This window comes from Sciurus vulgaris (assembly GCF_902686455.1).
Source record: "Sciurus vulgaris genome assembly, chromosome: 15".
Taxonomy (NCBI): Eukaryota; Metazoa; Chordata; class Mammalia; order Rodentia; family Sciuridae; genus Sciurus; species Sciurus vulgaris.
This window is the reverse complement of record NC_136476.1, coordinates 32252246-32266011: the sequence shown is the minus strand read 5'-3', so window position 1 is coordinate 32266011 and position 13766 is coordinate 32252246. Positions and strand designations below refer to the sequence as shown.

General features: G+C 36.3%; 1 protein-coding gene across 12 annotated transcripts in view; it reads left to right on the top strand.

The window, feature by feature from the left end:
* MPDZ (multiple PDZ domain crumbs cell polarity complex component) overlaps positions 1-13766 on the top strand; it is a 166405-nt gene that overhangs the window by 126448 nt on the left and 26191 nt on the right. For 11 of the 12 annotated variants that reach the window (XM_079113123.1, XM_079113118.1, XM_079113120.1 and 8 more), the window contains 5 exons: positions 1827-1989; positions 3711-3907; positions 5013-5104; positions 5327-5417; positions 7554-7634. In XM_079113123.1, coding sequence (XP_078969249.1) covers positions 1827-1989; positions 3711-3907; positions 5013-5104; positions 5327-5417; positions 7554-7634 — 624 coding nt within the window. The remainder of the gene's footprint in view (positions 1-1826; positions 1990-3710; positions 3908-5012; positions 5105-5326; positions 5418-7553; positions 7635-13766) is intronic. The other variant, XM_079113122.1, reaches the window with a different exon arrangement.

Here is a 13766-nt window from a genome sequence, read left to right as displayed (position 1 = left end):
GTTCTGCAGATAAACAAGTTTTGTTTCTTTGTTCTTAAGGAAAATTATTTAGTCAAAAATTATGTAGCGAGATCTATAAAATGTATATCACAGATTTGTTAAAATTATGGGATGTTTAAATAGATTGTTTCACTTTTTAAAAATATAATGGACTTAATGTATGCTTGCTGAATAACAACTTTGTTGTTACAGAGAAGTAAATGTTGCTTTAAACTAGAAAAAATTCTGAAGTACATGTCTCTCTCCTCTTTAGTAATATTTCGAAATGTTGAGCAGATCAAATGATTTTTTGTTTGCTCATTTTCACTTGTACATTATTAATTTGAGAGATTTATGGCATAGCACTTGGGAAGATAACAGGAATTTCATTTGCACTAGCAACTTTTATCTGTTTGGCCAATGATGTGTAGACTGATCATTTTATATGGCAGGTATGTAACCAAAAAAAAAAAAAAAAAAATCAATTGCCCTGAAGTCTCTACTATCAGCCCTCTTCTTTGGTAGAAAATTGAATACTTTCTGAATCATTGAGAAGAAAGATCTTATTCAGTGTCATGTAGCATTAGATATATTGTGGTATTCTGATTCTGGGCCCCAATTAATAATTCCTAAGTTTCTATATATTTAGTGTGTTTTTAGTAGAAGTAAGTTTAAAAAAAAAATGTTTTCCTAAATATACACCTATGAAATAAAAAAATATGTGAGAATTTTTTTATGCAGAAGAAAAGGAAAGAAGGGTAGAAAAAATACAGGTTGAAGGCATCAGGGACAGCATCTTACAAGGCACTAGCAGTTTAGTCAGGAATCTCTGACTCTTAGGTCAGGTACTGTCTTACCATGGAAATTAGATGAGACAGCATGGTATAATATGAAGTACACTGAATCAAGAATTAAGCAAAAAGAAGTCTAGTTCCACTATGTAATTTTGAGCAAAACCTTTCTCTTCTCATGGCCTCAGTTTCAAAAGGATTATTCATCTTAAAAATGAATAAAGTGAATGCAGCGGCTTGAAGATGATTCAAACTCTTAACATTCTGTTTCGTAATCTCTAATATAAGAACTGGATTTTACCAAACCCCTTTTCTTTTGATAGGACCAATGGTCCTAAGTGACAGTAAGTATGCCACATTTGGGCTTTTTAATAAAGAATTCTGTTTTCTTTTTTGCCTGAGCTACCAAAGTAGCTCAAGTGTCAAGAGAAATACAGTGCTGTCCCTTAAAAACACACCCCTCAGACTGAGTCCTTGTCCTCTGTACTAACAGACTGGTGCCCTGGTAGATGAGCCTGCATGTGGAATGCTCTTTTTCATGGATTTGTTGAGAGCCTTTTGAAGAGAGGATTCAGGTAGCGATAAAGAATTTGTTATGCATAGACTTGCTAACAAGATTGGAAGGACAACATCTTTGTTAATTTTTAAAATTTTTACTTTTTATTTTTTGTTTCTTGACAGACTTTTCTAGACCTCCCCCACAATCTTGCCTCGATATTTATGATATCTGTTGAATGAGAATATGTTAAATATGTTTTCCAACAGGGGAAGTTTATATAATATTCTATCTTAGGTCATTTAAATCTTCAAATTGAATTCATTGGCTTATAATAGCAAATAGTAGTTTAACGCAGTATGCTCTGAAACTATTTTGTTTTGTATATTTAAACTTTACCTGAATCCTATCTAACATTTCATATATGTATATTTGAATTTTCTATTATTTAGTGGAGATTTGAAGGCCATTTTTGTTTTGACATTATACTCTTATTTCTTTTCCTTAAGATTTTCTTCCTTAGACTGTCCATACAGACTGCATTTTTCTTGTTCCCACAGGCACCCAGTCAGTCAGAGCCAGAGCCAGAGAAGGCTCCACTGTGTGAAGCTTCTCCACCCTCTCCTTCAGCATTTGCAGAAATGGGCAGTGATTATGCACAGTCATCTGCAAGCAACATCTCAGAAGATGTGGACAAAGAGGATGAGTTTGGTTATAGCTGGAGTAAGTTGTCATTTGTGATGCATTTAATTATGAAGAATTAAAAACTTTGTGTTTCTGAAGGCTTATTCCTTGTATGAATAAGTATGTTTCAGCTTTATGATACACACTGCAATTCTTGAATACAACATATATTCCTGAGGCATGAAGTCATGTTCTTCCCTTCCTTTAAATGTTCATCCCTGATAAGGCCCCTTTGGCTTCTCATATGAGAATTAATGAGGACAGGACATGCTGGATCAGCCCATCGTATGGTCTTGAACTAGCATCACACCTGTCTAGGCCTCAGAGTCCTCATTGTAAAATCTGGCAGCTGTTGATATCATATTAACTTCTGATATTTTCTGTACTATGTTGGTAACATATTATAATTGTTGAGACCAAAACTTCGGACATTTGAGGCCAGGTGCCATGGGACATACCTGTAATCCAGTGGCTCTGTAACCCCAGTGGCTCAGGAGGCTGAGGCAGAAGGATCTCGAAAAAGCCAGCCCCAGCAATGACAAGGTGTTAAGCAATTCAGTGAGACCTGTCTCTAAATAAAATACAAAATAAGGCAGAGGATATGGCTTAGTGGTTGAGTGCCCCTGAGTTCAATCCCTGGTACCAAATTAAAAAAAACAAAACAAACAAAAAAAAAAAAACTTTGGACATTTGGTAAGTATTTTTCCAAAGTCAGATAGTATTAGGAACCAGGGGGTATGTCTGTTTTTTAAGAAAATAAATTTCGCAACAAAAGATTAAATGTGTATCCAAACGTTATGAATATGTCATTGTGTTAAAAAGTTTCATTAAAAAAAAAAATCTAATAATTCCTGTTAAGAAAGCTATAGTACCAAAATTTACTGAGAGGAAAATATGAACCAGAATGTTTCAGTTTTCCATTTTCACACCACTCTAAAACTTAATGACTTAAACAAAAATGTATTATTAATCTATGGTGTGGAGGTTGACTGGGCTCTGCTGGGTTGGACTTCCAAGAGGACTCACTTACACATCTGGCTGTTAGTACTGGTTACTGACTGGTCAATCATCTGGACCCGTGGATTGCAGCACCTAAGTGTGGTCCTGCCCCCTCAGATTAAAGGGGGCAGATAATAAATTCCACCTCTTAAAGATATAGAGCAGGAGATATAAATGGTCTCACCTAATTAGGACCTATGTCTCAGGGCTGGTCAATTTGTATTTGTCCTGACCTGATAGCTCTGTGTAATAAGAAAAACCATTTCCTTCACTCTGGTTGTATGCACTGAGTAACTATATGCATCAAACAACTGCCTGCACTGAGCAGCTGCCCAACATGACATAATATACAGTGTAGATTTTCCTGTGGAAGAGAGGCTCCCACTGATAAGTCAGCAAAAAAATTGTTCTCGATATCTTAGTTCTTTTCAGCTTTCCCAATAATAAAGTAAATTTTTAGTTTAATTGTGGTTTTTGAGAGTTTGTAAATGTGAATCATTTCTCTTGGGCCTGAGGTGAACTGATTAATCAAACATTATGCTCTTTGTACTCTCCATGCAAATAAATTCTTCAGAGTTTGGATACTCCTGGAAACCAGTTCTGATGCCCAAGCACCCCATCTATTTAGCTTTTAACTGCCAACGATTACATTTTGATTCAAATAATTCCTTCTTGAGATGGAAGTAAATAACCTTCCATAGTAAAGCATTACTATGAATTATGTAATTAACTTTAAATACATATGTTGTTGTTGTATGCAGAAAATATCAGAGAGCGTTATGGAACCCTAATAGGTGAACTCCATATGATTGAACTGGAGAAAGGTCGTAGCGGTTTGGGTCTAAGTCTTGCTGGAAACAAAGACCGAACCAGAATGAGTGTCTTTATAGTGGGAATTGATCCAAATGGAGCAGCAGGAAGAGATGGTCGACTACAGATTGCAGATGAACTTCTAGAGGTAAGTTCTGGTAGACAACTTTGAATTTACTCTTGCTGTATCAAAGCAATGTAATCTTCTGTTTCCATAAAATCACCCAGACTTCATATGGTGACTGAGAAAACTACCAGTGGCCTAATAAAATAGATGCAGTGCAGCAAACCTGGCTGTAAGCCAAATCTTTACTCAGTAGAGTCTGTGTTCCCATTAACTTCTATTAAAAGGTCATGACTGTGTAGCACCAGAAACAATCTTTGCCCCAAGACAGTAATAAAAATCACACTTCAAAAACATTTGTGTGTGTGTGTGTGTGTGTGTGTGTGTGTGCTGCCTTTTTATTAGGAGATTTTGAAAAGCCAAATAACCAGTCATTCCCCAGTAATGACACTGACCCACTGGACGTTCCGGAAGTTGAATCCCTAACGGGAGAAGTGATGGGGTGAGATGAAGCAGGGGCCAAGATTAAGGCTAAAGAATGAAAGCAGTAACTCAGCCTGTCAAACAAATTTGTGGACCATACTTTATAGCATTTAGAATTTTACTTGGTTATGTTGTTTGCCCTTGCTGCCAAAGACAGGACCCAGGTGTCTTCATACAGCCTTTCTACACCTCCCTGTGCCTAGTGTGTTTCCCTGTTGGCTTAGGAAGCTCATGCAGCACTAGGTAAACAACTAGATGATGAGAAGCTTAGGTACCATCTGCAGCCAATATCCTGAGTCTCTCTAGCTTTGCTTTTCCCAGGGGCCTATTCCCAGGTCTTGATTCCAGGGACCAACTGGAACATATGACAGTGGGTAGCCTTCCCAGAATGATCTTTGCAGGTCACAGGGCCCTTGCTTTGTAAAGCATGTTGGAATCCCAGTGCCTGCCAGGAGTTGGCTGTCTACTCTCCTTCAGTTGTTCCAAATGGCGGGTCTACCAGCAATCCATGGATATCAAATTTCATGCATATTACTTTAATGTTGACTTTAACCATGAGCTTTTCTTTATTCACTATCCAAAGTCATGTGTATATTCTGTGGAGGAAAACATGTAAAAAGAAACGTGTCTTTTATTAGATAGATAAGATGATGAAAACGTATGAAATTAAAATTTAGACTTAACTAATGATACTTATTTTTCATAGATCAATGGTCAAATTTTATATGGAAGAAGTCATCAAAATGCCTCATCAATAATTAAATGTGCCCCTTCTAAAGTAAAAATAATTTTTATCAGGTAAGCATTGTGTTTTTGCTAGTTTACCTAACATTTTTTTTTTTTTTTTGTTAGAATTTCAACTCTGAGTTCTTCTGAATGAAAGTAAAACATTTATATATTTGAGTATTATAGTTCCAAGTCTTTTGGGTTAGAGAATTTTTCCTAATAATCTGACTTCAAGTAAGAAAATGGAAATAATATCGTTATGAAATAGTAGTCTGATGCTTTTTTTTCTTTCAGAAATAAAGATGCAGTGAGTCAGATGGCTGTATGTCCTGGAAATACAGTAGAATCTTTGCCTTCTACTTCAGAGAATCTTCAAAATAAGGAGGTATTTGAAACTTGTGTTTGTTTCTCTGGGAAGATTTGATTGATATACCATCTTATTAATTCAGCTTATAATTAATAGAAACTTTTGCAGTATCAAAGATAAATGCTTTATAGCTTCATACAATGAGTTTATGTGTAAATTGTACTCTAGTACATTATGTTCATGGTTTAGTATGTGTGGATACTCATGTAAATAAGCACACTACTCATGTGAAGGCTACCTGTGGAATCTGCATAGGCAGTAGTGATAGCAAGAGAAGAGGTGTCAGTTTTGCTTCTAGGAAGAGAGTGAGAATAAAACTTTATAGAGGAGTTACTCGATGTGTATGTTGCAAGATTTGGGTGCAAACACATTGCAGACGGAGGGCATAAAGTAAGGAATGGCATGTAAGCTCTGGTTGATGCCAGAAATTGAAAACTGCAGAGCGTTACTGAGCAGTGTAGGGCAGAGAATGGGGAGTGGTGAAAAAAGAACACTGATAAAGGACACAGGGCATGATCGTGCTGAGCATCCTAACAGACTACTGTAGCTCAACCTTGTGAGAAAGTGTAGAACTCAAAGAAATATTGTACTTTTAAAAACTTCTCTGGCAATAATGTGAGATTATCACAGGTTTCAGGATAGAGAAGTTGTTTGAGAAGATTAAAAAAAGAAAAAAAAATGGATTAATTCCAGAGAAGGATATCAAGGTTCTGAGTTAAGGCAAAAAAAAAAAAAAAAAAATAGGAATAGTTATATCAGACCCATACTGATAGTACTTTATCCCCAAGTAAATGTTTTCCTTGAGGAAAAAAGCAACTGAATAGTTATTCAATAAATACTTTTTGAGTGATCTGCCTCATTAGACTGGGTATATGTTGGTGAATAAAAGACAGGATGTGCAAGGCATCCAGATATCTGACTTGGTGATGTGTAGAGGCTTGAACTGTAAAAAAAATAGAAATTGAGTGAAACTTTGCCAAACTAGACCACATTCTATTGGAAGCAGCTTAAGCATGCAGTGCCTGTTGGGAAGTCTGGTAGAAGAGTACCTTGGGACATTAGTCTAGGGTTTACAGATAAATTCCCATAGATAGAAATTTGGTATTTGTGGATGAGGCGAACTGAAGCACTTGCCTATGGAGAACATTAGAGTACAGAAGGCCAAGGGCATGCTCATGTAATATGAACAAAAAGGAGAAAGACTAAACAGGGAGATAAGGGAGAAGGAGGAAGAACCAGAAGGGCATGTTACACTAAGGAGGCAGGTTTCAAGGAGAAGGATACATTCCAAAACCTTAGATGCTGCAGAGGCACCCAGTAAGAACATGGTGAAAGAAAGTGCCTTGGATTTGCTAACTAGGAGATTATTGGGAAGCAGGGAAGAAAGGGAATAGCAAATGGTAGCTACGATATTAAGGAGAGAGGGCAGTGGCTGGAAGTATTAAGACATTAAGTGACATAGTATTAAAAGAGGTTTTTGGTGGTAGTTTTGTTTTGATTTGGAAAAGTTTGGAATGAATAAAAAGAGGTAATAGAAAGTAAAAAGCTAAAAATTGAAGGAACCTTGGGGATTATCAGTGGGGGAAGCTGTAGGAACAGAAACACTTTTCTGTGAATGAACACATAACCAGGGGTCTTATTTGTATGTAGGATAAATGATATGTTCTAGCTGCTTTCAATGTTGAACTGAGTTATTTAAGGTGTGTAGGTTGTAGAGGAAAAATTTTATTTTCATATTAATTGTACTAAATATGGCCCTAAGAAAAAGGAGTGTTTCAGTAATTTTCAGGTAAAACATTTAATAATATCTAAATTTACTTGATAACTAAGACAGAAAGAATACTGAGTGGTGCGCTGCTAGTACTCCGTGTATTTCTGAGTTCCACTTGGAATGACTGGGCTACTGTTCGATTTCATTATGAAGTCAATTCAGGAAAACTCACAAGCCATGCATTTTGTATGCCAAAACATTTGCTGTCCAGTTACATCTCCTAAATATTTTAAGAGAATGTAATGTTCACAAATTATATAAGATGTTAAAATAGTAATAATGAATTATAGTATATGAAATAATTTTGATAAGGGGCCTTATATTTAAACAAACAGAAATGCCTAACATGTAGTTGCCTTTTTTGCCATTTCTTTTCCTGTCAGGTGGAACCAAATGTTGCTATTTCTGATACAGTTGTGGACCTCAGTTCATTTAAAAATGTGCACCATCTGGAGCTTCCCAAGGTAAATCTGCTTTGAATGGGAATGAAATGGTGTGATCACCAATTCACTGGTTCTCAAAAGTGTGGTCTCCAGACCAGCAGCATCAGCATCACTTGGGCCCACCCAAGCTCCTTGCTGAATGAGAAACACTAGGGGTGGGCCAGAAGTCTTATGTGTTTTAATAATCCCTTATGATGATTCTAATACACAATAAAGTTTGAGAACCACTATGTTTATTAGTACTTTAGCAGGAGCCCAGTTTTCTTGCCTTTGTGTTTATTCCAAGGTGTGAAATTCACCATCCCTCTTTGATTCATTTACCAAGGTTCTACTAGGGGGGAAATAAAATGAAGAAATAGAAGTTATATAGTACTTGTCCTTCCTAAAACTTAAAAGCTCAAATAGGAAGAATTTGTGCTGATAGGCATCAGTAAAGTATTTGCTTTCAAATGGTTCAATGGCTAGTTTCAAATGTCTACTTTTCAAAAGAGGTTTATTGAGCCAAAACCTATGAATGCTTTCAGGAGCTACAGGCTTAGGCTGGAAAGCAAATGAGCAGTGGGTGAACTAGAGTATACGCAGAAAGAGTAGTGAAGCACTTAGGGAAGAGAGGAGTGAAGAAGGAGGCAGACTAGGAGAGTAGGAGGATGTTTACAGGAAACGCTACTGCCAGAAAGAAGGGGAGTGGTACATACACTGCTTTCCTGCTGTGCGCCACTGTGGCATGATGCCCAGAGCCTGGGCTTCGGATTCATTCTCTCTGAGTTGAATCCTTGCTTCATTAGGTATGTACTTAGCACATTTATGATCTTTCTTTGCCTCAGTTTCCTTCCCTTGAAGTTGAAGATTATAATAGTGCCTTTATCTTAGGTCATTGTAAAGATTAAATGAGTTTCTTATAAAATAGCACAATCCATGGCACCTGATCAGATTCTGTTTGAAAAATACCATGACTACATTGATTTGGTTTTGTTTTCTAATGAGGTAACCCAGAACAAAAATGGGTTGCTCTCATCTTATAATAAATATATAAGGAAATTTTTTATTGTGGATTATTTTGTTTTATTTACAGGAAAAAGAACAGATGTCATTAAAGCCTCTGTCCTTTCTCTGTACACTGCAATATGAATTCCTCATTCTGTTGCCATTGAAGGGGGATGTTTTTCCAGTCTCATACCAATATCAGGGCTTAGTTTTTTTTAAATTCTGAAATTCTGGAGTCATGAGTTTATAGTATAGTTTATAGTATTTAACTTAATGCAATAACTTACCTATTGCTAATTATGAAACATTTGAATGTATGCTGAATTATTTATAATGAATGATTTTCCAATTTTGCTTTATGCTTATCTCAAAAATTCTAAAATAAGATAATTTTTTACATATATTCTTTCATGGCATTGCTTCTAATTTACTCACCTAAAGCTTAGTATGTCCTGTTATATAATAAGTACACAGGAAGTATGGTGGAGTGAACTTATTAGATGAATAAGGAGCAGAAAACTATTGAGGGGTTGGGAGCACAGACATAAAGCCAGATCATCTGGGTCAGAGCCCTGGATTCACAGTGAAACTATGACCTAATTCATGTTAGGTCATAGTACATGGTTTCTCCATTCCAAAATAGGAATAATAATTGTATTTACCCTATAGAGTTATCTTGGGAATTAAATATATAGTGAAAATTAAATATGTACATATTTACGTATAGTGTCTAAACCCTGACACACATATATAAATATTGCCTTTTATTATTATTTTTACTATTATCATTATTAAGAAAGAATCAGATGGCCAAGAGATGTCTCACTGCTTCTTAACACTGGTTTTCTCTGATGCTTTTTTCTGCATTAGACCACCTGTTTGAGGTATTCCATACAGATTCACATTATTTCAGTCCTCTGCTCAGAACCTTCCAGTAACAGTCATTGTCAAACTGTTAAACTGAAATTCTTTGGCCTGGCATTTAGCAGTGGGATAGAGAGAAATCTAATCTGTCAGAAATCCTCTCACATCTTACGTGATCTCAGATAAATCACTTAATCACATTGGTCCTCACTTTCTTCTTCAATAAATGGAGCTGCCCATATCATAAAGTTATTGTGAGATTGGATGAGGTAATGAGCAAGAGTCCTTCATTGCACAATATAAAACATGGTCTCTGCCTTTAGCCTCCTGTTGATGATGCATTCATGGGTGTCTGTTGATGATGTGCATTTACTTACCTTTCTGAATTAGTTGTTGTCTATTGAAGAATCCAAGGCCTTTGAAAACATCAGTGCATTGTCCACAGAAGTCTTCCATTTATATATCGATTTCAGATACATTCAAGTTTCAGGTAACTGGAATATTTATTGATAGACTCCAAAGTAAGTAAGGGGAGTATTCAAGACTTTTAAAAAATCAGTTACACAGAAGCAGTTAATCATGATTTTAATGATTTAAAGTGTGGACTTTGGAGTTATTTAAACTCTCTGGGCTATTTGCAAGCCATTTAACTTCTCTGTGCCTTACTTTCCTTAAGATGAAGAAAACAATATGTTTATATTAGGGATACTGTTGTAAGTATTAAGTGAAAAAATTAAAGATGTAAAGCATTTACCACCATGCAAACTATTATAATTATTTTCAGTAATTTTTTTGAACCTTAAGGTTCTGAGTACCCCACAGAATATGTCCTTGAATACTTCCTTTGAGGAGGCATTGCTAAAAATGATGTCAAGTGACGAATCTAAAAAGCCTGAACTTTTTAACTTTATTATGAAATGACATGGAAATAAAACTCAGTTAAGCAAAGATGGGAGACTTAACCAGCTTTCTAACACACATGCCTCATCTGAAATTCTTTGTCATATGTGCTATCCTGTATAGTTTTAATGTTTAATTATTTGAAAACATACTTGAGTGGTAATGTCACATTTGTTCATTGTTACTTACTTCTTTGGGACCCTGTGAGGTTGCTGTTATTTCCCTACCCTTAGTGATGCCCTTAACTACAAGTGGTAGAGTTAGAACTTAAAACTCTGTTATTCTACCTCCAAATCTCACTTTTTACCCATTTCAATTTGTAGTTTTGCCCCATATACTCTGAGGATTCAGTGTAGGTATCCTCTACATAAGTCAAACTGATTTAAATGAAGTCATAGAGAATATTTTAAGAATTTATTCTTACTTGCTTTTGCTTATATCATTTGGACTGTCCTTTTTCTTTCACCTTATCTAAATCCTACCTTTACTGAGACCAGCTTAAGTCTCACCTCTCCTTTTTAAATAATTCTTCGATATTCTGATACATAATTATATATAATGCTCACGATTAATGTCTTTGTTTATTTGTCACTTAATTATGTATGGCCCAAGAGCAGATCTCTTGTGGAAAGCTTCCATGTGGTGTCTTTTCTGTACATTTCAAATGTACACATATTGAGAGAAGAAATGTTCATACTTTCTCTGCCACACGGTGTGTATTGTTGTGTACATAGCTCACACTGAGTAAACACAGCATGGGGGGGTGGTAGTGAAGAATGAATGAATGCCACTCTTGCACAAGGGAGGAAATGCTGAGATCAGGAGTCGGGAAGAGAAGATGTTTGCATTATCTTAAACTGGCAGTTCTAATAATTGTCATTTCTAGTTCTGTTTTAAAAATTCTCTGAACAAGTTTATTATCTTTTACTTTTTTAAAATGGGAAAATGGAAGTATAAGCAGAAAGTTCTCATATATATAATCTAAATCCTCAGTGACTGAGTGAGATGCTAATTCAATTTATCAGAAAATGTTTTTTATTAAAGACTTATTTTTATAATAATTTACCCCAGAAAAGTACATCAAAAGAGGTAATAACCTTCTTTGATTGTCAGAAATTTTTTCATATTCATACATTGTGTGTGTGTGGTGAAAACCTTCAAATACCATTGTTTATCTTCTGTATTTTAGCAAATCTTTCACCTTCCAAATAATCCTCCTAATAATAACAATAGTTTAACTTAATCTCACATTTAATTCTTGTTTTAATTCTTTTCTAGCTGTTTATACAGTTTTTCTTTATAAACATACTATGGTAGTATTTTTTATTATTTTATTTGTTCTTATCACATAAGACTGTAGAATGTGTTTTAACATATTATACATGTATTGAGTATAACTTCTCATTCTTCTGGTTGTACCTGATGTAGAATTCCATTGGTCATGTAATCATGTATGCACATAGGATAGTATTTTAATAACTAGCTCAGAACTTTTATCTCAGGTCTTTTATTGCTAAGGAATATATATGCTTACGTATTTGTGTGTATACACACACACACGTACACATACAGACACCCTGTTCTGGAAAAAGTATGTGAAAAGTTAAGCAGGTATTTAAGAAATTGCATACTCACCCCCTACAATCCTCTGTTATGTGTTTTTTTTCCTGACACCAATAAATTTGTAGATATCTGTATGCTTAATTATTTTTGTAGTTTACTAAGTTGGGTTGGGGCATAATATACATGCAGATGTGTGACTTACTGTTCCTTTTAGGACTGCTTCGGCTACAAATAAAAACAATAACCACAAAAGCTCTCTCCATCAGCCTTTTTAAAAAAAATATTTCTTTATATGTTGATGGACCTTTATTCATTTATTTAAACATGGTGCTCAGAATCAAATCCAATGTCAAACACATGCTAGGCAAGTGCTCTACCACTGAGTCACAACTCCAACCCTTCTCTCCATCAGTCTTAATCAAAGAACAGAATTTATGGACTCAGGTAATTGGTCAGCAGTCTTCAGGGGTTGTTGGTCCTGGGCTCAGTATGTCAAAGCCAGTTATTTCTCTCTGTCTCTCTGCACAGCCATGCACAGTACCAGCTTGGTGCGAAGGTCAGTCTTCCTCATAATGTTAGTATGACTGCCAACCACAGTTAGGAATGTGTACAAACCTCTTTATATATGGTTGGGAAAATGGGAAGATAGTGGCTACTCCAGTATTCTGAGCAAAAGACACAAGTTTCATCCTAAATGAACCAGTTCAGTTCATATGTTTACTCTTCAACCAGGGACTGTGGCCATGGGAATAAAATTATATAATCAATTTAAGTCATTCAAACACTGTCCTTGGAGCTACTTACACTTCCTACTAAACGAATTAGTATAGAACTTAAACTTTAAACAACAGTCACTTGCTGTCTCACAGTTTCTGTGAGTCCACAATTTGGGAACAGTTAAGCTCATTTTCTGGGTCAGAATTTCTTGTGTGATTGCCAGTAGCACTGCAGTGGTCTGAAGGTTTGGGGCTGTGCATCACTTCCAATGTGATTTCCTTGAATGTCTGTTGGCAAGAGGCTTTATCTTCTCTTCATGGATGTTATTGTTTGAGTATCCTTCAAAATCTCCTGTGTTAAGGCAGGCATATTCAGAGTTGAAATGATTAAATTATGAGAGCCATAGCATAATCAGTCGTTTCTGGTTTGAATGGACTAATTGGACCAACCTGGTGGTTACTGTAGGCAGATGGGGCATGGCTGGAGGTTGTTGGTCACTGGGGGTGTGTCCTGGAATGGTTCATCTTTCCTGTGGTCTGGTCCTCTCTCTGCTTCTTGGCCACCATGTCCTGAGCTGCTTTCCTCTGCCATACTCTTCTGCCATGAGGCTGTGCCTCACTGTGGGCTCAGAGCAGTGGAGTTGGCCACCCATGAACCGAAACCTCTGACATTGTGACCTCAAAATAAACTTTTCCTTCTCCAAGTTGTTCTTGTCATGTATTTTGGCCCCAGTGACAAAAAGCTGAATAACACAATGGTGGTTGCTTAGATATCTTCATGAAGTGGCAGCGGGTCTTGTGCAAGACAAGCAATCTAAGAGAAAAGCAAGGAGCAAGCCCTGGTACCTCTTTGAACCTTTGTGTGAAATTTTACACCATTACTTCTGCTCTGTTCTCTTTGTTAGAGTCATTAAATCCAGCCCCTACTTTTAGGCTGTCTTAAAGGGAGGAGTATCAAAGAATTTCTGTTCAAGTTGCAAAACCACCACCTGAAGTAAGGAGAAGGAGAAATGGAGTGAGGAGAGGAAAGATGGAAGTGTGCAAGAAAGGGGAGAAGGGTGGCAGGGAGACAGTTGTCAGGGATGGTGGGGGTGGGTGGCTGGACTGAGTATTCTAATGAAGATCT